Genomic DNA, 21,818 nt, shown 5'->3' on the forward strand with positions numbered 1-21,818 from the left:
CTATCTTTTCATCTGCTCCTTCAGTTCCGCACAGAAATGCTGAGAAAACGATGAGATTCTTATCTCAATGTCATAGAGAACTTTCTGTGAGCTTTGTGAAAGTGAATTTCTTTTCAATTGTTTTCGATAAAAAAAAAAAATAGAAGAAGTCATCTTGAAAGATGAAAAAAAAAACTCATCGCACCCATATATAGGATTACTGATTCTGTGGGTCTTCTCTATTATTTTTTGTGCGCAGTGATTGAAAGTGACGAAACTACCTCAGCTCATGGAGGTCGTACATGTGGATAACAATGAATTGAAAAACTTCAAAACATTGTTCTCATTCTATTTCAGCCATCTACCTCTTTATTTTTCCTACTTGTTTTACATTTGTTTTTTGCATGTCTTGTTTGGCTGCCGAGAAACTAGAAGAAAAGTATTTCGGAGTTGGCATTTTATCTTCTTTCTTGTTTTTTTTTTCTTCTTTTTGGATAATGAAAAACTCTACTAAATTGGATCCGTTGGTGAAAAATAAAACTTTGGTAAAAAAGCTTTCGTGGACCACAAACATAATAGAGTGTTGGTGAAAAATAAAACTTCGGTGAAAAAGCTTTCATTTTCTTTAACCCAGGAAAGAGCTTTCTTGAAGTTGGGAGGCTCAACGTTTTTTCTCTTATTTTTTGTGTCTTCGCTGATTTTATTTTTATTTTTTATTAATGTATTGCAGACACATCAGCAGATTACCCGGCAGTTTCCCACTACCGGTTATATGTAACAGAGCTGATATTTTAATACGAATAATGTTAGAAAGAAGTTATTATAACAGTATATACTTTATATTCATTGTGTAATTATTTTTAATTGATTGTTTTTAATATTTATTTAAAAAGATGTGTAATTTATATAATACTATATCATATATATATATATAAAATAAATATTTTTAATTAATAATTTTTATCTATATTTATTCATTTTAATACAGAAGCTGGAATGGGACATGTTTTCAATCCATTGCTGTGGTCCCAGGAATCTGATCCCTCCCCACTTTATTAATTGTTGCCAGTTGTTGGAGTTTCCTTCTCCGCAGCCAACTTCAAATTCTACATAAATGCGTCAGTTGGAGATCTGGCCTGGATTTCACGTTGAGATAAATTGAAATTATTTTAGATAATAATTAATAATTAAATAAAATATTATTAGAATATAATTTTTTAATATTATTATTATTTTAAAATTTAAAAAAATAAATTATTTATTATATTTTATATAAAAATTTAAAAAGATCATAATAATAAAATAAGATAATTTTTATATCAAACGAGGTCTAAGATAGTAATATATGTATTTGGTACAATTCTTTTCTTTTTCTCAAAGGTTTTTATTTAAAAAAAAAACACGAAAGAGAGAGAAAAATCCAATCTCGAGGGTTTGTGAAAACTAACTTGGCTCGGAACAAAGCGGTGTTCTATTGTGTCTTAGCTATATAGAACATCAAGCTCAAGCTTTTTATTATTATTATTTTATTGGCATCAGATATCCAGTGACAGCATCTTGACTAATCTCAAGAGTGCACAGGCTCTTGATAAGGAGCTTTCTATAAGTGCATCTCAGATAATTTAAGAGAAGAATCTCTCAATCCGATTGTCCTTAGAGATTATTTATACCCAAAGAGATTCAAACCTTAGATTTTGGGAGAGCATACACCCAAGCTCAAGGCCTTTACCACTTGAGTCAACCCCTAAGGGTACATCAAGCTCAAGCTTGAACATTAGTAAACTCAAGCTATATCCTGCCAATTTTCTTAGGCTGCGTAGTGCGTTTAGATGTTGAGTTGAATTGAGTTTTTTATTAATAGTAATGAGTTGAGATGGTGAAGTGAATTTTGTATGATCCATCTAAGATGAGTTTAAATGTGTTTGATTATTAATATGAGTTTAAATATATTTATGAAAAATTAAAAAAAATTGTGATTCTCGTGTATAAATAAATGTTGAATTGAAAAATATTGTAGGTCTTATATGTAAAGATGTTTTGAGTTGAGATGAGTTTAGTAATTTGAGAATTGAATATTTAAATGTTAAACTCAGTTTAAAATTAGACTAAACTAAATTACTCTCAATTAAATTTAATAACCAAACGGGATCTTAATTACGCACTCCTTATAGAAGAATGAACCTCTCTCTCTCTATCTCTCTGTGGCTAAAATGTTGAGCAAACTTTATTGGCCTGCTGCTTTAGCTTGAGATTAATTACGAAGTAATAAGGATGTAGGCCCGATTTCTTTGACATGGATAGACATGTCCCATGCATCCGTATTACTTTCTTACTTTCCTTTCTCAAATCCGGTTCTTTTTCTCTTTTCCATTAAATATTCCATGTGACAAAGTAACAATTGAAACATTAAAGGATTTGAAGCTCCCTCAGTCCAGACAATACCATCGGATCTTAATGTGCCATATATTCGGCATCATCGTCCTTATTAGCCAGCGCTTGGTTTGTAAGATTTTGTGACTTAATTGGAGACTGCCGTCCATGGACGGTTGTCAGGTGCATACTATAGACTTTAACATGATAACTTTGGCGATCTTAAAAATAAAAAATGAAAAAGTGAATTGTTATTTCTAATTTTAAGGTACGCAAGTTTTGCATATTTTTTTTTTAAAAAAAAAAAAAGTAGATAAATCTATGACCCACATAAAAAAAATATATTTTTCAACAATGAGAACCCAATTTTTTTCAAAAATAATGCGTGAGGCTTGCACACTTTTAAACTGTATCTAGCATTATTGAAAAAAATACCTAATAAACCTAATAAGTCAATTAAGCATGAAACCTACACAAAAATTCTTGCCATAGATGTGTCGTGCAAGAGCTATCACTAATGATGAAGTAAAATTTTTTGAGAAGTGAGATGAGATGAGATGAAAATTTTATAAATAATAATAAGATAGTTTGAGTCAAACGGGAGGGGAGATCGACCAGTTCAGTAGAATTCCGAAGAAAGTCTATTGGCAGCAGGTGGAGACATTTCTTTGGCCCCCTCCCAAAGAAAATGCGGGCAGAGTTAAGCTCGGCAGAGGGTTCAAGAATAGGGTAAGGTCCTGTCCTTAAGATTCAGATAAGAAAAGAGTTTCAAACATAGATGCGTGCACCTACGTACAAGTGTTGCGTACAAGTTCCGGCCAGGATAATTGGGAAGATCAAACCAATTCGGTGGGATTTGGATAGTGAGATGAGATGAGATAGTTTTAAATGAAAGTTAAATAAAATATTGTTAGAATATTATTTTTAATATTATTATTGTTTTGGTATTTGAAAAAGTTAAATTGTTTATTATATTTTGTGTAGGAATTTAAAAAAATTGTAACGATGATATGAGAACAAATGAGATGAGATGAAATATTTTCTGTATCCAAAATTTGAATAAAAAATATTATAAAGTTAAAATATTATTATAATATAGTTTTTTTAATATTATTTTTATTTGGAGACTTGAAAAGATTGATTTTTATTTTTTGTTTGAAAGTTTGGAGAAGTTGTAATAATTAGTTTTAAAAAATTATAATGATTAGTTTGAAAGTATTTATGTTTGAATAGTGTTTAGGATGAGATAAGATGAGATAAGAATTTTGGGATAGAAATTTTTTTCCAAACAAGCCTAGGAAGTCTTATGTATTTTACTTTTTAAAGATGATGACGGAATATATATGTATGTATATATATTTATATATATATATATAGTGTAGTATCATATATAGCTAACTAATATATAAATTTTAGTATCATTACAATTAGTATATATAAATTTTACAAATTAGATGAATACGACTAATATATATTACTTTTCTTAGCTAGCTAGGTTGTTACATTTAGATATGAAATTATATTAGTTGAGATGATTTGTGAATAATAGTGAGATTTGTGAGTTAAAATTTGTGAATAGTAGTTGAGATCATCTCAACTCATATCTCAATCCAAACCGGCTTTACACACTCTGTTTCCTTTCTCATTTTGGTTAAGAAAGCAATTTGGGAGGAGACAAGTCTTTACTCTAGATTTAGAATGTTGAGGATGTTAAAGATAATATCAAATCAAGAACTGAATTTGATATCATTTTGATTTGATCTTTATAATTATTATATCACTTTAATTTGATATTATCTCCAACCAAAGAAAGACGAATTCATATGTCGGCATACAAATTTTAAGAGGAATTGAGCTTCTCTTTAATCGTGCAAGAACTATTGAAAAAGAAAGTTCTTTGTCGAAATGAGTTTTGCTTCTCTCTTTCAAAAGTCCTTAGCATTATAGTAACTGTGAGTTGAATGATTTGGCATTGGTATTATTATATATATAAGAACACAGATCGTAAAATCATTATTCAGAAGGAGTATTATATATAAAATCATTATACCGGCCAGAACCATTAATACAAGAATGCAAACTTTGATTTGAATACACTCCAAAAACCATAATTAAAAACGAATTTGACTGAAATATTTCCAACATTTAATTAATTAAAACATGACCATCATTAAGATGCCAAAAATAGCAACGATCCACCCACGATATGCAGTTGCAGAACATCCCCAAGCTGCTGAAGTCGGAGACGGTGCCGATGCCGGAGATAATAGTGTCTGAGGCAACACTGTTATGAAAAGCTTCTGGTTTCCAACCTCACAATGTTTGGAAACACCACAGATGTACCATTTTCTTCCTGGGGTTGCTAGAGTTATAACATCGTTTCCACTCGTCAAGGCTCCAGTGCCAGCAGGTGCAACGCAATCTTGGAAGCCGGTGCCATTAACTTTAAGCACATTGTGGGAGTTCTCCGTGTACTTGAAAACTGCACCAACAAGTCAGATTTCTTCAATCACCAGTAATGAGACTAAAATATTGAAAATAATATTTTAAGTATTATATATATATATATATATCTGAGATTATATATAGAGCTAGGGGAGATTTACCAAGTTTGTCACCGACATGAAACTCCTTTCCCTGAGCCCAAGCTTGGTAATCAAAGTTAATGGTCCAACCCTTGTCATCCCCGACCACGAATTCCGTGGCCAAACTTGAAGGGACAAGAACGGCTACAATGGCGAGGATGAAGATCATCAGATAATTGGAAGCAGCCATTGATGAGAATCCGAAGCTCTCTTGTTCTCAAATGGAGTAATAATTCTGTCTCTTTTGTTGGCCAATTGTCAGTACTTGTGTACTGCTAGTGTTAAGTGCTTGCTTGCCTGCCCATCGAAGAGTTGCTAAATGTGCCTATTTATAAGCTACAAAATCTTCGGTATTGACCGTCTGTAGACGGCAATATTCCTGCATATGCCGAATGGCACATTAACATGTTCCAACAGATACGTTACTACGTACGTACCTAAGAGTACTTTGCATGTTTTAAGATTAAATTAAATGATTTTGTCCTCTATATCATCGGTTGAGCTGTACGTATTTTTTGTTTGAAAAAACTCCGAATATCTGAAAGTTTTCAGAGTATTAAATTAAGACTAATTAATATAGAATTTTTTTTTGATGAATAAATTGTTCGCGTCGGCCATTTTTGTGACCTGTTCACGTACGCGTCTTGGTATTTTTTTTCCCCTATAATTTTTTTATTATATAGTTTAGCTAACTGGTGTGCCACCCCATTTCCTTCCCTCCTAATAAACTGTATACTCCAGGGAGCCATGGTTTTAAAAACAGATTTTACATCCTCAATAATATTACCATACCAGGGCCAGTTTTCTGCTGGATTTTTTACTGCATTAACAACAGCTAGTGCATCACCTTCAAACAAAACTCTATTAAATTCCAACTCAGAACACAACTTTATTGCTGTCCTTAGAGCAGTACTTTCTGCAACCACAGATTGAGTCACCAATCTTGGAAGTCTATCACAGCATGTTGCCATAAGTTTTCCTTCACTGTCTCTGATTACAACTCACACACCCACTTTCTGATTTGCTTCATCAACTGTTGTATCAAAATTGGCTTTCAGAGTTCCCACTACTAGCTTCTGCCACTACTACTGCTCTTACCTTCTTTCCCCACCACCTTGTGGAATATTTTTACAGCCCTGTGCCTCATTGTATTCCGTTAAAGTTGATAAAGTTGTTTTAATAACATGTGAAGGACTAATGAAATTGTCAGAAAAACTACTTTATTTCTTCTGTGCCATATGCCTCTGAGCATAGAAGCAGCTTCCTCTAACTTATCCTTTTCAAGATTCTGACTTAGCTTATCCCACAACTCCATGAAATCCTCTCCAATAACCACCACCCATTTCTGCATTGCACTCCATGCCTCTGCCCATACATCATTTGCTGCAGGGCACTTCCACAATACATGCATAATGGTCTCCACTTCTCTTAAACAGATAGGGCATTTAACATCATCACTGATCCTTCTCTTAGACAATAAATTTTTAATTGCAAGAGATTCATTCCCTGCTCTCCATAGAAAATGCTTAGTTGCACCTGGGACAGTTTCCAGATCTTCCCCCATCTTTCATCTGAGTTTCTTGTTGTAGAACATTCCCCCAGCTTCTTCCTTTTTCTTTCTTAAGCCACATGGTATGCACTACGAACTGAAAACTTTCCATCTTTACTGAAGTTCCATATTAACTTGTCATCTGATCCACTGCTACTGATAGGCAAGCTGCAGATCAAATCAGCCTCTTCATAGTTAAAATGTTCTTTTACAGTAGCTTCATTCCAAATTCTCAACTCTTCTATTATTAAATCACTAATTCTTGCATCTGGCCCTAGTGAAGTTACAGGAGATTGAACCAATGTTTTGAATAATGTACCGGATGTTGTACCGGTCAAGGCATTGGAACGAAATATTTCGGCACTGGTACAATTTCGGAATAGTCGATATATGAATAAATTATATATATAAATATATATAAATTATATTCCAAAATAATAGTCTATATATATATAAATACATATATATATAAATTATAAGTAGCCTAATCTAAATTGGAGGTTAAAAAATAAACTTGTAGTTTGAAAAAATGAAAAATAAAATAAAATAAAGGCCAAAATACAGGCCGAAATATAGGCCGGTACGGCCGGTATTTGGACTGATACGAAACACATATGATACTTGTATCGGCCACTGGGCCAATACGAAAAATTTCGGCCGTACCGGCCGATACGGTACGTAATTAAAAATACTAGATTGAACACAGTAAGTTGATGGCTTTGGCAACCATTTTTTACCCCATATATTGATCTGTTGTCCATTTCCTACATGTCATATCAGTCCCTCTTTCATTAGATATTTTGCCATCCACACACTTCTCCAAATTAATGATGGAGAAGTCCCTAGTTTAGTTGTCAATATACTGTCTTTGTTGAAATACTTTTCTTTATAAACCTTTGCTACTAAAGAGAAAGATCATGTAAGAACCTCCAGTTATGTTTTGCTAGCAATGCTAAATTAAAACTTCGTATATCTCTAAAACCCAGCCCTCCCTTATTCTTTGACCCTCCCATATAATTTCACATCTTCCAACGAATCCCCTTCCTTTCTTGCTTATTACCCCACCAGAACTTTGCCAACATAGTTGAAATCTCATGCCAACAGAGTTGAAATCTCATTGCAGAGTCTATTAGGAAGTTTAAATACATTTATAGTATAAGTGGGCACAGCTTGTAAAACTGCCTTGATAAGGACTTCTTTCTCTACCTTAGACAGCAAACAGTTTTTCCAACTATTAATCTTCCTCCATATTCTTTCTTTAATTCCTCTAAATGTATTATACTTAGATTTACCAACCATAGATGGCAAAGCCAAATATTTTTTATAATTTCCACACACAATTGCACCTGTTGCATTATTGATCAGATCCTTTACCCCTACCCCAGTATTTGTGCTGAAGAAAATGGAAGCCTTGTTTCTATTTAATTTCTGCCCTGAAACTCTTTCATACTTCTCAAGTATTTTTTGCAAGTTATTCCAGTTGACTAGTCTAGCCCTACAAAATATGACACAATCAATTGTAAATAACAGATGATTTATTCTTGGACTCTTTCTTGCTACTTTCACTCCTTTTATCAACCCCTTATGTTCTACTCTATTTATCAAAGAACTTAAACCTTCAGCATATAAAATAAATAGATAGGGAGATAGAGGATCTCCTTACCTCAAACCACAGCTAGGCACTATCACTTCACCAAGATTTCCATTTACAATTACTGAGTATCTTACTAATTTAACACACAGCATGATCAAAGAAATCAGTTTCTGCTTGAACCCTAGCTTCCTCATTAAAGCCTCAAGATAATCTCATTCCACATGATCATACGCCTTGGACATATCCAATTTCAAAGCCATACTACCCTGAGCACCCTTCTGTTTTGACTTCATAGTATGGAAAACCTCAAAAGCTACCATAATATTATCTGATACTAACCTACCTGGTATAAATGCACTTTGATTACATGCAATTATATCAGGTAGTATCTTCTTCAGTCTATTTGATAGTTTTTGAAACTATTTTGTAAAGTACATTATAAAGACTTATGAGTCTAAATTCCTACACTACCTCATGGTTAATCAATATATGTAAAATTCAGAGTTGGTGAAATAATTCCATTATTTAAGAGATCAAGAGCTGCAAAACACACCTCATCCTTCACAGTATTCCAATGTTGTTGATAAAATCCTACTCCAAACCCATCAGGCCCAGGTGATTTAAGAGGGGACATTTGACTTATTGCTTGTTCTATCTCCTCTATTGTAAACACACAGCCGAGTTCAGCATTCATCTGATCAGTGACTTTCATCTCAACAACATCTAGTAGTCTTTAAAAGCCTTTTCAATTGCTTTCCTTTATGTTTGTATATTGTTTGAGACATCTCTGATCTACCTTATATAGCTTCTCTTTTTCCTTTCAGTTGCACAAGCATGAAAGAATTTTGTATTTCTTTTCCACTGCTGGTACCAGTGCATTTTTGCTCTTTGCCTCCATCTATTATCTTCCTGCTCTAGTAAAATTCCCAACTCTCTTCTTAAAGCTCTTATTTCCTCTACATTTGTGGATTCTTCATTCAGTTGCAGCTATCTTAGTTGCTCAGTTTTCTCCTTTATCACTTTTTCCCTTCCCTTAAAAGTCTGTCTACTCCATCTACTCAAGGCTGAGCTACAAAACTCTAATTTTTTTTCTGAACACTGTCTACAGTATTTGAAGATTGCACCACTTTCTTCCATTCAGTCTCAATTACTGTACACCCTTCCTCAAGTCCCCAACTATTCTCATACTTGAATTTTCTTCTTTGAGCAAAAACCCAGTTATACCCCTTACTCGAGTGCAGTAAGATTGGTTCGTGATCATAACTATATGTTGCCAGTACTTCTACCTTTGAATCTTTATAGAATTCTGACCAATTGGGAGTGGCTACCACCCTATCAAGCCTCTCTTTTGTAAATGATTTGTCATTGTGGTTGTTACTCCATGTATATAAGCACCATTTCCATCCCAAATCAAACAATCTGCAATTCTCCAAAACTCTTCGAAACACTTCCATCTGATTCTCACTTATTTGCCTGCCTCCTAACTTCTCTTTATGTGATAATATCTCATTGAAATCCCCTAGAACACACCACAGTTGGTCACTAGGTGGTCTAAGAGATTCCAACAAGTCTCAGCTGCTTCTCCTCTTATTCACATCTGGCTGGCCGTAGATACCAGTAAAAATCCACTTACAGTTATCCCTCTCATCAATCACCCAATCACTGGTATGCCTCTGTGAATAACTAATAATGTTAATTTCCACTTCCCTTCTCCACAATAACACCCGACCCCCACTTCTCCTCACTGTATCTACTGCAAAACAACCATCAAATCCCAATTTGAATTTCAGAAAAGCTACTCTCCCTGCATGAAGTTTGGTTTCCATAAAAAAAACCAAATTGGGCATCTTGTCCTTTACTATTAGGTAAAGTTCTTGAACCAAAGAAGACGATTAACCTCATATGTAGGCATATAAATTTTAAGAGGAATTGAGCTTCTCTTTAATCGTACAAGAACTATTGAAAAAGAAAGTTCTTTGTCGAAATGAGTTTTGCTTCTCTCTTTCAAAAGTCCTTAGCGCGCATTATAGTAACTGTGAGTTGAATGATTTGGCATTGGTATTATTATATATATAAGAACACAGATAGTAAAATCATTATTCAGAAGAACGTAGTATTATATACAAAATCATTAAACCAGCCAGAACCATTAATACAAGAATGCAAACTTTGAGTTGAATACACTCCAAAAACCATAATTAAAAACGAATTTGACTGAAATATTTCCAACATTTAATTAATTAAAACATGACCATCATTAAGATGCCAAAAATAGCAACGATCCACCCACGATATGCAGTTGCAGAACATCCCCAAGCTGCTGAAGTCGGAGACGGTGCAGATGCCGGAGATAATAGTGTCTGAGGCAACACTGTTATGAAAAGCTTCTGGTTTCCAACCTCACAATGCTTGGAAACACCACAGATGTACCATTTTCTTCCTGGGGTTGCTAGAGTTATAACATCGTTTCCACTCGTCAAGGCTTCAGTGCCAGCAGGTGCAACGCAATCTTGGAAGCCGGTGCCATTAACTTTAAGCACATTGTGGGAGTTCTCTGTGTACTTGAAAACTGCACCAACAAGTCAGATTTCTTCAATCACCAATATTGAGACTAAAATACAGAAAATATTTACGTATATTTATATATATATATATAGAAAAGAATATCTGAGATTATATATAGAGCTAGGGGAGATTTACCAAGCTTGTCACCGACATGAAACTCCTTTCCCTGAGCCCAAGCTTGGTAATCAAAGTTAATGGTCCAACCCTTGTCATCCCCGACGACGAATTCCGTGGCCAAACTTGAAGGGACAAGAATGGCTACAATGGCGAGGATGAAGATCATGATGATCCGATAATTGGAAGAAGCAGCCATTGATGAGAATCCGAAGCTCTCTTGTTCTCAAATGGAGTAATAATTCTGTCTCTTTTGTTGGCCAATTGTCGGTACTTGTGTACTGCTAGTGTTAAGTGCTTGCTTGCTTGCCTATCGAAGAGCTGCTAAATGTGCCTATTTATAAGCTACAAAATCTTTGGTATTGACCGTCTGTAGACGGCAATATTGCCGCATATGCCGAATGGCACATTAACATGTTCCAACAGATACGTACCTTATAAGAGTTCGCATGGTTTAAGATTAAATTAAATGATTTTGTCCTCTATATCATTGGTTGAGCTGTATTTTTTGTTTGAAAAAATTCCAAATATCTGAAAGTTTTCAGAGTATTAAATTAAGACTAATTAATATATATATATATATATTTTGAATAAATTGTTCGCGTCGGCCATTTTTGTGACCTGTTCACGTAACGCGTCTTGGTATTTTTTTTTTTTTTTCCTCTATACATTTTTTAGTAGTTGGTGAATATCGTCTTATTATTATTATTTTTTTATAAATTATATGTAAATATTAATAATTCTACAAAACAATCAATTATTATGATCCAACCAGTCCGTATGATAATAGCATTTTTAAAAATGAATGATCAAATTGATGGTAGGTTGATACAAGAGAAAATGACGCACAAAATTAATAAAATTTTTATTTAAATGATTATATATACATGTTAAGAATATTGATAACAAAGTTATATATAGACTATATTGATCATAATTAATATTTGGCTATAAATTTTGTACATAGATTTTGTGCGAATATATACTATTTAATTTCCTTTCTTTTCCCGTGTGACAGAAATGAAATTCATGTACGTACGTGCGCACCACATGAAATTTGAATTGGCACGTGGAATCGTGTGAGGCGTAACGATTGACGGTCGTTTAGGGTACCTTTTTTTTTTTTTTTTTTTTGCTGAATGTCGTTTTAGGATACTTGACTTGTGCAACAATGACTCAAGGAGTTACCCCGTTTCCAATGTCTACTTGGCCCTTTTTTCATCTGTTTCCACTGCATAACCCGTGAAGCGTTGAAAGCCAGCGTGCATGCATGGAAGTTGGAACATTTGGTTGTTCCAGTACTGATCGATCTTCTTCCAAGTTGGTCTGACGCTTTAATACGATCCTAATTACTAAGCTGATCCAGAGCCACAAAATTTGTGTATCCCTCTCACGGGATCTCTCTCCAAAGCTGACTCTTTAACTTTTCTGGAAAAAAAGCACTGGCTCCCATTTGATCATCTACCAAACAACCAACGACCTCTAAGGTTATACCCTTTCTTTTGCCACTTCTCGTGAAGCATTCCCACGCATAGAAAACACAAACAAACTTGTAAAACTTTCCTGTCTATATTTAGTGCATGGTACTAATTAAGAAACCAAGCATGAAGAGTACTGGATTTTGGACAGTTTTGCATTTTATTTGCTAGGTCTCGGAAGCAGCAGCAAAATGAATAGAAAGCCAACTTCTGGCGCTGGTTCTCTTGGGACCCATTTTGTAGATATCCCTGAAGGCTTGCCAGAAGAAGAAGATGACGAAGAAGAAGAGAAGGAAATCACCCGAAAGGCAGATAAAGCAGATAAGCGTCTAAACAGAATTACCAAAGTCAGAGAAACAAGGAGACCACCTAGGAGTTTAAACAGGCAAGTGTCGCTGGAGACGGGGTTTGCAGTACTCAATAGGGAGTCTAAGGAAAAAGATGAGAGGAGTGTTCTTCCAAGAAGTGGAAGGAGTTTCGGAGGATTTGATTCGGCCAACAGGATTGGTTTGGAAGGCCGTAAAGGAGACTTCAGCATGTTCAAGACGAAAGCAAGTCTTAGTAAGCAGAATTCTCTGTTGCCATCAAGAAAAGATCAAAGGGAGATGGAGCCTCATGAGATGACTGATGGCTCTGCTGGGCTTGATGAATCAGTTAATAGAAGTGTTCCTGCTGGAAGATACTTCGCTGCTCTCAGGGGACCTGAACTAGATCAAGTCAAGGTATTCACATTTAAACGCGATTAACCTGTAGATATTGTTATCTCTTGGAATTATCTTCCTAATATACTGCTCTTCATTCACAGTTATATTCATTTGTTCCACTCACATTTGTGTTTGTGCAGGACTATGAGGACATTCTCCTCCCCAAAGATGAGAAATGGCCATTTCTCCTCCGGTTCCCAATCGGATGCTTTGGTATCTGTCTCGGTCTTAGCAGCCAAGCAGTCCTTTGGCGTGCCCTGGCAACAAGCCCTGCTACAAGATTCCTCCACATTACCCCATACATCAACCTTGGCCTCTGGCTATTAGCAGTTGCAGTCTTAATCTCTGTCTCCATCACGTACATACTCAAATGCATCTTCTACTTTGAAGCCGTCAAAAGAGAGTACTTCCACCCTGTTCGTGTTAACTTCTTCTTTGCCCCCTGGGTCGTCTGCATGTTCCTGGCCCTTGGTGCACCTCCTACGCTAGCCCCTAAAATCCTTCACCCAGCAATATGGTGCACCTTCATGGGTCCCTATTTTTTCCTGGAGCTCAAGATCTACGGCCAGTGGCTTTCTGGAGGGAAGAGACGTCTTTGTAAGGTGGCTAATCCCTCTTCTCATCTCTCGGTGGTTGGCAACTTCGTGGGTGCTATCTTAGCTTCTAAAGTTGGGTGGAATGAGGCGGCCAAGTTCTTGTGGGCCGTAGGATTTGCACATTATCTTGTGGTGTTTGTGACTTTGTACCAGAGATTGCCAACCAGTGAAGCCTTGCCCAAGGAACTACACCCTGTTTACTCCATGTTTATTGCTGCTCCATCTGCGGCAAGCCTTGCTTGGCAAACAATCTATGACGAGTTTGACGGGTTGTCAAGGACGTGCTACTTCATCGCATTGTTTCTTTATATCTCCCTGGTTGTAAGAATAAACTTTTTCACGGGTTTTAGGTAATTAAGCTATTTCTTGATAAATTCAACACTTGAAAAGTTCGCCACTCACTCACTGTTGAAGCTCTCTCAAGTTCTTGCCTGCCTAAAATTAAAGAGATAAGACACGTGAAATAGGTCGTACAATATTTTATTGGACAACTGAAAATTTTTTCCCCTAACTCTAGGCCTAGGTTAAGAATGCAAGTTAATCTCTAATTGTTAATGGTCTCCCTAAATCCTTGCAGGTTTTCCGTGGCATGGTGGTCTTACACCTTCCCCATGACAACTGCATCAGTGGCAACCATCAAGTACGCAGAGCAGGTCCCTTCGGTTATAAGCAAGGGCCTTGCGCTTACCCTCTCTTTCATGTCATCAGCAATGGTGTCTATGCTGTTCATTTCTACACTCCTCCATGCCTTTGTTTGGCGCACTTTGTTTCCAAATGATCTCGCCATCGCCATCACAAAGAGACGACTTATCAAAGAGAAGAAACCCTTCAAAAGAGGCTATGATATTAAGCGATGGACAAAGCAGGCCCTAACCAAGCACAACTCAGTTGACAAGGATTCTCAGAATGTGTAGTACTGACAGTATACGGTCAGAAGCTCCAGTCGCCATTCCTGCATCGCACGGAGTTTCCGGACCATGAGATCAAGCCCTCCTATATGCCAAGCTTCTAGGATTTGAATTTTAGCCTTATTGCGAAATGAGCAAGCATCCTACTTATACGTAGATTCAGCGAAAGGACTGATGCAGAAAATTAGTTTGGAATAAGATAATTGCTGTCTATCTCTTTATAAGCTGTGCAACAGCTGCTTTTTAAGCCTACTCTAGACATTCGAGCAAATGGAAGACTGTGTACGAAATAGTAAAAATATACCTCTCCTTTAAACTTAACAAACAAGTGTGATAATTTCACAGAATCTCAGACCAGGTCTCAAGTTCGAACCACCCTGCCGTTTAAACTTTTAGAACAAGTGATAATTTTAAATACATTTACATTTTTCTTTGCAAGACTACTCTAATCTCATATGTTACATCAAGAACTCGCACTTCTTTAATAAGAGTCAGAACCATTATGGTAGATACAAATATCTCATTGCAGCAAACCATGCAAGCAACATGCATTAATCGATCAAAATGGCAAGTACAAAAAAGAAGCTGCAATAATTCATCAGCATGAGCAATACGTTTCACTGGAACATAAATGTATTTCATATATTCCTTGACTTTGGTCATTACATGTGTTGATGCTACATAACAATGTAGAAGATGCTATCTGGGTGTGATAATACCTATACACAACACCCCGGCTTTTAACATTTTATTGGATTATGAACTGAAACCTAGAAAGTGTATGAAAAGCAAAGGCTTGTGAGAAGGTCATCAGTTTCTTCTGAGGTGAGATCACCATAGACTTCGATGGGATCCATATGCAGCAAGCGAGCTTGAATCTTTGAGGTGTAGTACATTTTTATGTACGAATGTCAATCTTCCATTATCAACCGCAGAACCTCAAATTTGCTTCCCATGCTGAACGCCATTTTGTTGAAACTTGCCCTTTTTTACTCTCAGCGAATGCCCAAGCTCCTGTGGCAATTAAAAAGCAAGATTATCCGATTCCGAATCTAAAAAAATTCAAGGCAATGAGTGAGAGAAGTACATTCTAGCATCATCTGTCCGTTTATTCAATTGGCATACCTCGGACGCATCACACCAGCTTCAGAGATGCACCCATCACTCCCACATTGAAACTGCTTTCCACCAAAAATTGAAGGTTTTTCTTTCTGCAGTATCTACAGGCACATTTTTCACCAGGATTATTATCACTGGAATGGGAAAGAAACGAAACAAAAACAAAAAGCAAATGCTCTTTTGGACCAAATGGCATCTCCACCGTTAGAAAATAAACGAATGGTGTTTTGCCTATAGACACAAAATAAACGAGCAAAAATAATAATAGAGTGGCATGCTCACCTCATGTTCTAGTTGAAAATGATTTGATCTGTTTTCTTTTGAGCCCTTGTACCAAAAATTGAAAAATAAATAACTCAATACAGTTCTAAACAGATGAAAACAAAAATCAATGGTAGGTATATTCATGTCAAAATAGAAAGTTGGCATAGTGAGGATAACCTTTAGGGACAAAGAGTTAGGCTGAGGCAATTTAGGTTGAGAACCATTACTTGGCTGGAGTCCAGATGCCAGGGAGAGCTAGCATTTAAAAATGAGACAATAGAAAAAAGGAGATAAATCCATCACTACAATAACATTGCACAAATGCTGTGTACAACAAACTTCTGAAATGAAGAAAAGGCAGATACCGAATGCAACTTATTTATTTCAAGGTTTACCTTACTGAAAAGCTCTGTTGGTGGATTGTTATTACTTCTCTTCTCCGTGTGGAAATTGAATTCCTGTATAGGAAGTAACAACATTATACTATCTCCAATAATTCAGTCAGAAAGAAATCTAATTGATACTAGGTCTAGGAAATATAAAAACATCCACAGACTACCATGGGTAATGTTGCTTGTCGCTTGCAATTTCGGAAAACACCAATATCTCCTTTACTTGAAAATATCTGCATTGGTATAAGATATAAGTCTAAAAATCGCTTGCACAACAACATTCAACCTAATGATCTATACTGAAAAACACTTACCTTCTTATTAAGCGGACGAGCCTTGAAGTGGTGCATTACATTACATTCATCCTGTTTTGGAGCATCCATGGTACTTGGTCTAAACAAAGCAGAAGTCAATCTGAAGTAATCACTCTTCTCTAAGTTGAATACACTGTCAAATGTAATTTGAGCATTTCATTTTTCTCTTAAGGGGAATTCTATTACCTTTTGTACTCCTTGTTTACATTTTCAGCAACACTAGAAGTGCCAGCTTTGTCCAACCCCTGGAAAGGAAGAGCTTTAAATTTAGAGGGATGATTAAACTGGCAATCACCAACTAGAAATGAGAAAGCATAACATTAATCATGTACATCACCGGCTCAATTATAGTTCTAGTTCTCATTTCTTGGGTTTAAGGTTTGAACCAATGAAAATTTTTAATTTGGGTAAGGTTACGTCAATTCTTCAGATAAATTTACTGATGACCTTGTCAGAATCATTGCATCTAACCGAGGATGATGAAAGAGCAGATGTGTGTTGCATAGCCCTCTCCAATGTCTTCAGGTGAAATTCCTGAGAAGCAATAGGAAAGAAATCAGGCTGCAAATAATCAACAAACTTGTTCACAAAATCAAGCACAAAAGTGTTCGTTTGCAACGACAATTGGCCCCTAAAAGTAGTTCTACTCTAGCAACAAGCAGGACACATATATAAAAGCACTTACTTGAAACTCTGGTAACTTTGGAGTGCTCTTCTTTGGAAGTGGCAATGAAGGGGCCTCGAGAATCTGCACATCACAAACATAAACTTCAAGGGAGGAGGCAAAACGAAGCAATTTATACCAAATTCCATCTTTACAGATTTCAAGTACCAACTTTTCTGTTCAATGGGCGTGCTTTGAATATTCTTGCAGCTGATTTCACTTGTTCCAGTTTTGTATTATCCTTGGGCCTGAAATATAAAAAAGTTATTTTACCCTGCAGTCTGTCATACAGCAGAAAGTATAGGGGAAGATTTGATAAAATAGCAATAAGAGAATAACCTTATCCTTTGGGCCCTATGTGCTGTTTCAAGCTCAGGCTGCCTTGGAATGGTAAGCCTCATTGTGCAATGTCCAGAATTCTTATCAACGGTTTCGTCCTGCAAGCCCACCCAGACATGTTCATGATACTATCCTCCAGTTGAACTTCAGCTTTATTTCAAGTCTACCTTTCAAATAATCCAACACTTTTTTTTTCTCGTATTAATCCAACCATAATGTGAGAACATTTTACAACTATCTAAAACAAAACATTTCCACCTAGAGTTTGTAACTTTAAAACATATTTGCGTTTCCCAAAAAAACCAAAATCCCACAAACTTTTGATTCCATTGGTCAGAGTGCTCGATTAATTTAGGAGGGTCATTTATTCAGTTTAATGAAACAATAGTAGCAAGGGCCTTATTTTCCAAAAATTGCAAACTACAAACAGAGACTTATGAAACTGTTGTGAATTGGAGATTGGGATAAAATTCTAATATTGACAGGTGTTAACCACTACATAAAATGAGAGCTAGTTAACATGTACTAGATAAATCAAAGTTTAATTCGAGTCGCAAACTCGAGTATCAGATGTGAGTAATATACCTTCTTAGGCAGCTTGTGAACCAGACTGGTTTGTTGGTCTGAACCAGTAACCTGTCGCACAGAACAGACAGTGAGCCTGGGATATTCCTTTTGATGGTAAACTACATGAGAAAGTAATTTGGCACATTCCCCAAATTGGAAGCCCAGTCGGTAACTAGAAGCAAGAATGCACAACCTAGCCCACCAAAAGAGTTGGGCCATGTAGGCAGCTGCCTGAAACACAGCCACCCTAACACTAAAAACCATTTGAACTGTTCTGAAAGGGCTCATATATATAAATTTCCATGAACATAATTATAAGAGTATTTCACATGCACTCATGCAATATTGGTTATGGTGAGACAGAAACTTCGTCCAATGAAAAATGAAGCTCTTAGCGACATTACTAAAACTTCCAATATGGTTAGCAACTCCTCACATATATCTTCTACGGCAAGCTCTTGATAATATAAGCAATTCGAAGGGACAGGGACATAGACTGAAACAAGTTCTGTACCTTTCCCAAGTGACCTCCCTCCAGCTTCTGCCTCTTGGAAGCTTGACTTTCAACCCCGGAAGAAATATGCAAGCTCCTCTCACTCTGTTGAACCAGTTGTGTCTGAAATCTAACGAAAGGGTGGTAGAATGTTAAAAAAATATGACTACTACATGAAAAGTCAATTGATTGACCTCCCATGTCTTGTCAGAAAGAACAGCGTTGGAATCAAGGGCATGGAACGTAGAGATTTGGGGGACATTCAAACCACGATGCACACTAAAAGGGAGAGAGAACATATTAAGGTGCATACAGGATTAACCCAGCAATAGATTCATCTTATAACAATGAACAATCATCAGCAACTTTAAAAGTGGATAAGGTCTATAGCTGTCAATCTAAGATTTATTCATTATGAAATGAATAGCACAAGTGACAACATAAGTAAAGAACACAGCACTTCTGAAAATCACCTGGAAACAGCAACGTGGAGAGGTCGATTTTGTTTAGCCAACTGACTTGCCGTAGGTTTCATCAAGGTTGAGCTCCTAGGGAGAGAAGGCTTGACGGTAGACTTCATTTTAGTTTTGAGTTTGTCAGTGGATGTGTGATTGTAAAATGTTATGTCTGCCAAGAAACAGCATCACAAGCACAAATTCTTACTGGAGTAGCTTTACTGAGACGGAATTGTAAGAAAAATCATCAAAATATGGGATTAATATGTTAAGGCCCCATTTGGTCTAATTTTAAGCTGAGTCTAACATCCAAACACATAATTCTCAAATCAATAAACTCATCTCAACTCAAAACCTCTTTACACGTGGGACACAACCTTTTTCAACTCAACACATATTTACACACGGGACCCACAACCTTTTTCAACTTCCCATAAATACATCTAAACTCATCTTAACATCCAAACACATATAAACTCATCTTAGGTGGGTCCCACATAACTTACTCCATCATCTCAACTCACTACTATTCATAAAGAACTCAACTCAACATCCAAACGGGGCCTAAAGGTGTTCGGTTTTAACTGTAGTAATCCACATCAAGAAACTAAACACATTCCAGACCGCAAATAACCAATGCTCAACAGAACTTCAATTATAATAAATGACATTAAAGATTAGATATTTCTATGAATTCAAGTAATCACTGTAGTGTGATGATAAGTCTTTAACCTCTGGAAAGATTATTCATGCACATGCATCATTTGACAAGGTAGAAAACTGTTCACCTGTGGTTAATTCCAATTGTTGGCTCGTAACTTTTTGTAGATTGCCACTCTGTAATTTGGTGAAGATACCTCTAACTATTCCTTCACAATCTGGAGAACCATGTAAGACGTCATATTATTATTATAAAGCCAAGAGTCTAGACGTGAATCAATTAAGATGATTGTCTTCAGAATCATGTTTCCTTGAACCATCCAAAAACACTAAACAGCATAGCTAAAAAGTTGTGAGGGCTAAGATGTTCATGATAAAGAGGAGCTTATCGAAAGCCTTATAAATCATAGAAATCTTGCACTTCCATCATCCCACTAAATCAACTTAAACCACCCCCACTAAAGTTCGAACTATTATTCCACCGGATTGCCTATTCCAATGCCTATACGTGCAACCTACAATAGTAGCAGCGGAAGCAGTGGAGTGACAGAATCAGAGGCAGCAGCTGTACGTGGTAGCGGCTTTCTGGTGAAGTTGGTATCTAGGGATATTACTCCGACACTGGAGCTATGATGATAACGGCGAAAGGTGGCAATGGGCCTGTCTATGCCAATAGCGAACATATCGGAATGATGAAAGTATTGACCAGATTAATAGCGGGGATATAGTCTTCTTGATAGGAATTTTAGCACTTGGATTAGATTATAATTATTAAAGAACTAGTTCGACGAAGCATAATGGACAAGAACAATACCTTTGTTATTCGTATCTAATGCACAAAGATCTCGGCTCACGCCTACATCAGCGTCCATAATAATACTCTCCATGTCCTTCGATTTTGGAGAAGTATTAACATTTTCCATTAGGATATCCTCTCTCATTTCTAACTTTGCAACAAAAGCTGGACCAGGAAAAAAAAAAGTACATGAGCCTATGACTCGCAGAAATGGAAGGTTTTTTAATTAGGAAAATGGGAAAATTTTTAGAATTGCAAGTGACATATACTAAGTACTAACACACTGAACATTTTATCCAAAAAAACAAACACTGAACATTGCATTGGATAATGCAGAGTTTTCAAATAATCAAATAAATATTAAAAAAAAAGAAGCTGTAAAAGGAAAAGAAACATTTTTTTTATAAGTAAAAAAAGAGGAAGAGAAACAGAAACAAAAAAAAAAAATTTTGATAAGTAGAAACAGAAATAAAAATTAAAAAATCTCAGCCGCAAATATTACCAAATGAACACTCATATTGCAGAGTTTTGATTTTATAAAAGAAGAAATTAAAACAGTAAGCTTAAGTAAGGAGTATTGAACACCGAGGCTAACGATGCTGGAAAATCAGCTAAGCAAGTATGCATACACGCGCACACGCAAAATATAAAATATATGTAAAAAATATATATATATATATATATATATATATTAAGTTGGAAGATATAAAGAAAAATAGGGATGATTATGGAGCCTGGAGGTACTGACGAGAAGGAGGATATTCTTGGGCGGACTGGAACCAGAGCTCGGCCCGAAGAGTCTCCGCTTGAGTCTCCGGTCGGGTGAAATCGAAGCACATTGCCGCGTCAAACTCGTAGTCGAGGTCGACTTCATGGACCTCAAAGACTGGCTCAACCTCCATGCCCTTTTCTCTATCTCACTCTCTGTAGAACCTTATCTTTCTCTCTCTCTACAATGCCAGCCCGTGAATCTCCCCCACTCTGCTTTTCACGTCACTACCATTGAAAGCTCTTCTCCACTGAACTCTCTCCAAGGAAGCTTCTTCCCTTCGTAGGTCCGGATCCGATCCGGCGAATCCCCCCCGACTTTGGAAATCGTCGCTGGGCTTAGTAGCAGAGAACGGCGCAGATATCGCTACGTCTGCTGCAGCAAAGAAGTTCCAAAGAAACGGCAATTTCTAGGGGCTTTTTAGATATTTTCGCTGATTCAGATTGTTGAAGCGACACTGAGGATTTTGATCCTATTTTTTAAAAAAACAAAAAAAAACATAGAGCTGTGGAATTTTGGGCACGGTCGTACGAAAAGCCCAGTG

General features: G+C 36.3%; 4 protein-coding genes across 6 annotated transcripts; 1 reads left to right on the top strand and 3 right to left on the bottom strand.

The window, feature by feature from the left end:
• Nucleotides 1-4,444: 4,444 nt before the first annotated feature.
• LOC108990838 (blue copper protein 1b-like) lies at nucleotides 4,445-5,189 on the bottom strand. The gene is made up of 2 exons (XM_018964936.2): nucleotides 4,956-5,189; nucleotides 4,445-4,831 (listed from the first exon to the last, which is right to left on the bottom strand). Exons 1-2 carry the CDS (start codon nucleotides 5,122-5,124, stop codon nucleotides 4,503-4,505), a joined length of 498 nt encoding a protein of 165 aa, XP_018820481.1. The 5' UTR covers nucleotides 5,125-5,189; the 3' UTR covers nucleotides 4,445-4,502.
• Nucleotides 5,190-10,301: 5,112 nt separating this feature from the next.
• On the bottom strand, nucleotides 10,302-10,955 carry LOC108990849 (blue copper protein 1b-like). The gene is made up of 2 exons (XM_018964944.2): nucleotides 10,778-10,955; nucleotides 10,302-10,646 (listed from the first exon to the last, which is right to left on the bottom strand). Exons 1-2 carry the CDS (start codon nucleotides 10,953-10,955, stop codon nucleotides 10,318-10,320), a joined length of 507 nt encoding a protein of 168 aa, XP_018820489.1. The 3' UTR covers nucleotides 10,302-10,317.
• A 1,257-nt stretch (nucleotides 10,956-12,212) lies between these two features.
• LOC108990830 (guard cell S-type anion channel SLAC1) lies at nucleotides 12,213-14,658 on the top strand. The gene is made up of 3 exons (XM_018964927.2): nucleotides 12,213-12,956; nucleotides 13,079-13,884; nucleotides 14,112-14,658. Exons 1-3 carry the CDS (start codon nucleotides 12,426-12,428, stop codon nucleotides 14,446-14,448), a joined length of 1,674 nt encoding a protein of 557 aa, XP_018820472.1. The 5' UTR covers nucleotides 12,213-12,425; the 3' UTR covers nucleotides 14,449-14,658.
• Nucleotides 14,659-15,018: 360 nt separating this feature from the next.
• LOC108990832 (protein TPX2-like) lies at nucleotides 15,019-21,716 on the bottom strand. Of its 3 annotated transcripts, none has more exons than XM_035693999.1 (18): nucleotides 21,254-21,716; nucleotides 20,524-20,670; nucleotides 19,838-19,927; nucleotides 19,068-19,221; nucleotides 18,616-18,724; nucleotides 18,120-18,170; nucleotides 17,535-17,632; nucleotides 17,368-17,443; nucleotides 17,217-17,279; nucleotides 16,979-17,065; nucleotides 16,718-16,776; nucleotides 16,532-16,610; nucleotides 16,385-16,450; nucleotides 16,221-16,283; nucleotides 16,003-16,080; nucleotides 15,844-15,888; nucleotides 15,530-15,662; nucleotides 15,019-15,456 (listed from the first exon to the last, which is right to left on the bottom strand). In XM_035693999.1, the coding sequence occupies exons 1-17, from the start codon at nucleotides 21,405-21,407 to the stop codon at nucleotides 15,555-15,557; spliced, it is 1,527 nt and encodes a 508-aa protein (XP_035549892.1). In that variant the 5' UTR covers nucleotides 21,408-21,716; the 3' UTR covers nucleotides 15,019-15,456; nucleotides 15,530-15,554. The 3 variants fall into 3 exon arrangements, with proteins under 3 accessions (XP_035549892.1, XP_018820477.1, XP_018820475.1); XM_018964932.2 differs by having other exon boundaries at nucleotides 15,568-15,662; nucleotides 17,003-17,065; nucleotides 21,254-21,715; XM_018964930.2 differs by having other exon boundaries at nucleotides 15,568-15,662; nucleotides 21,254-21,715.
• Nucleotides 21,717-21,818: the final 102 nt, after the last annotated feature.

The sequence above is a fragment of the Juglans regia genome, chromosome 9 (assembly GCF_001411555.2).
Source record: "Juglans regia cultivar Chandler chromosome 9, Walnut 2.0, whole genome shotgun sequence".
NCBI classification, from domain to species: domain Eukaryota; kingdom Viridiplantae; phylum Streptophyta; class Magnoliopsida; order Fagales; family Juglandaceae; genus Juglans; species Juglans regia.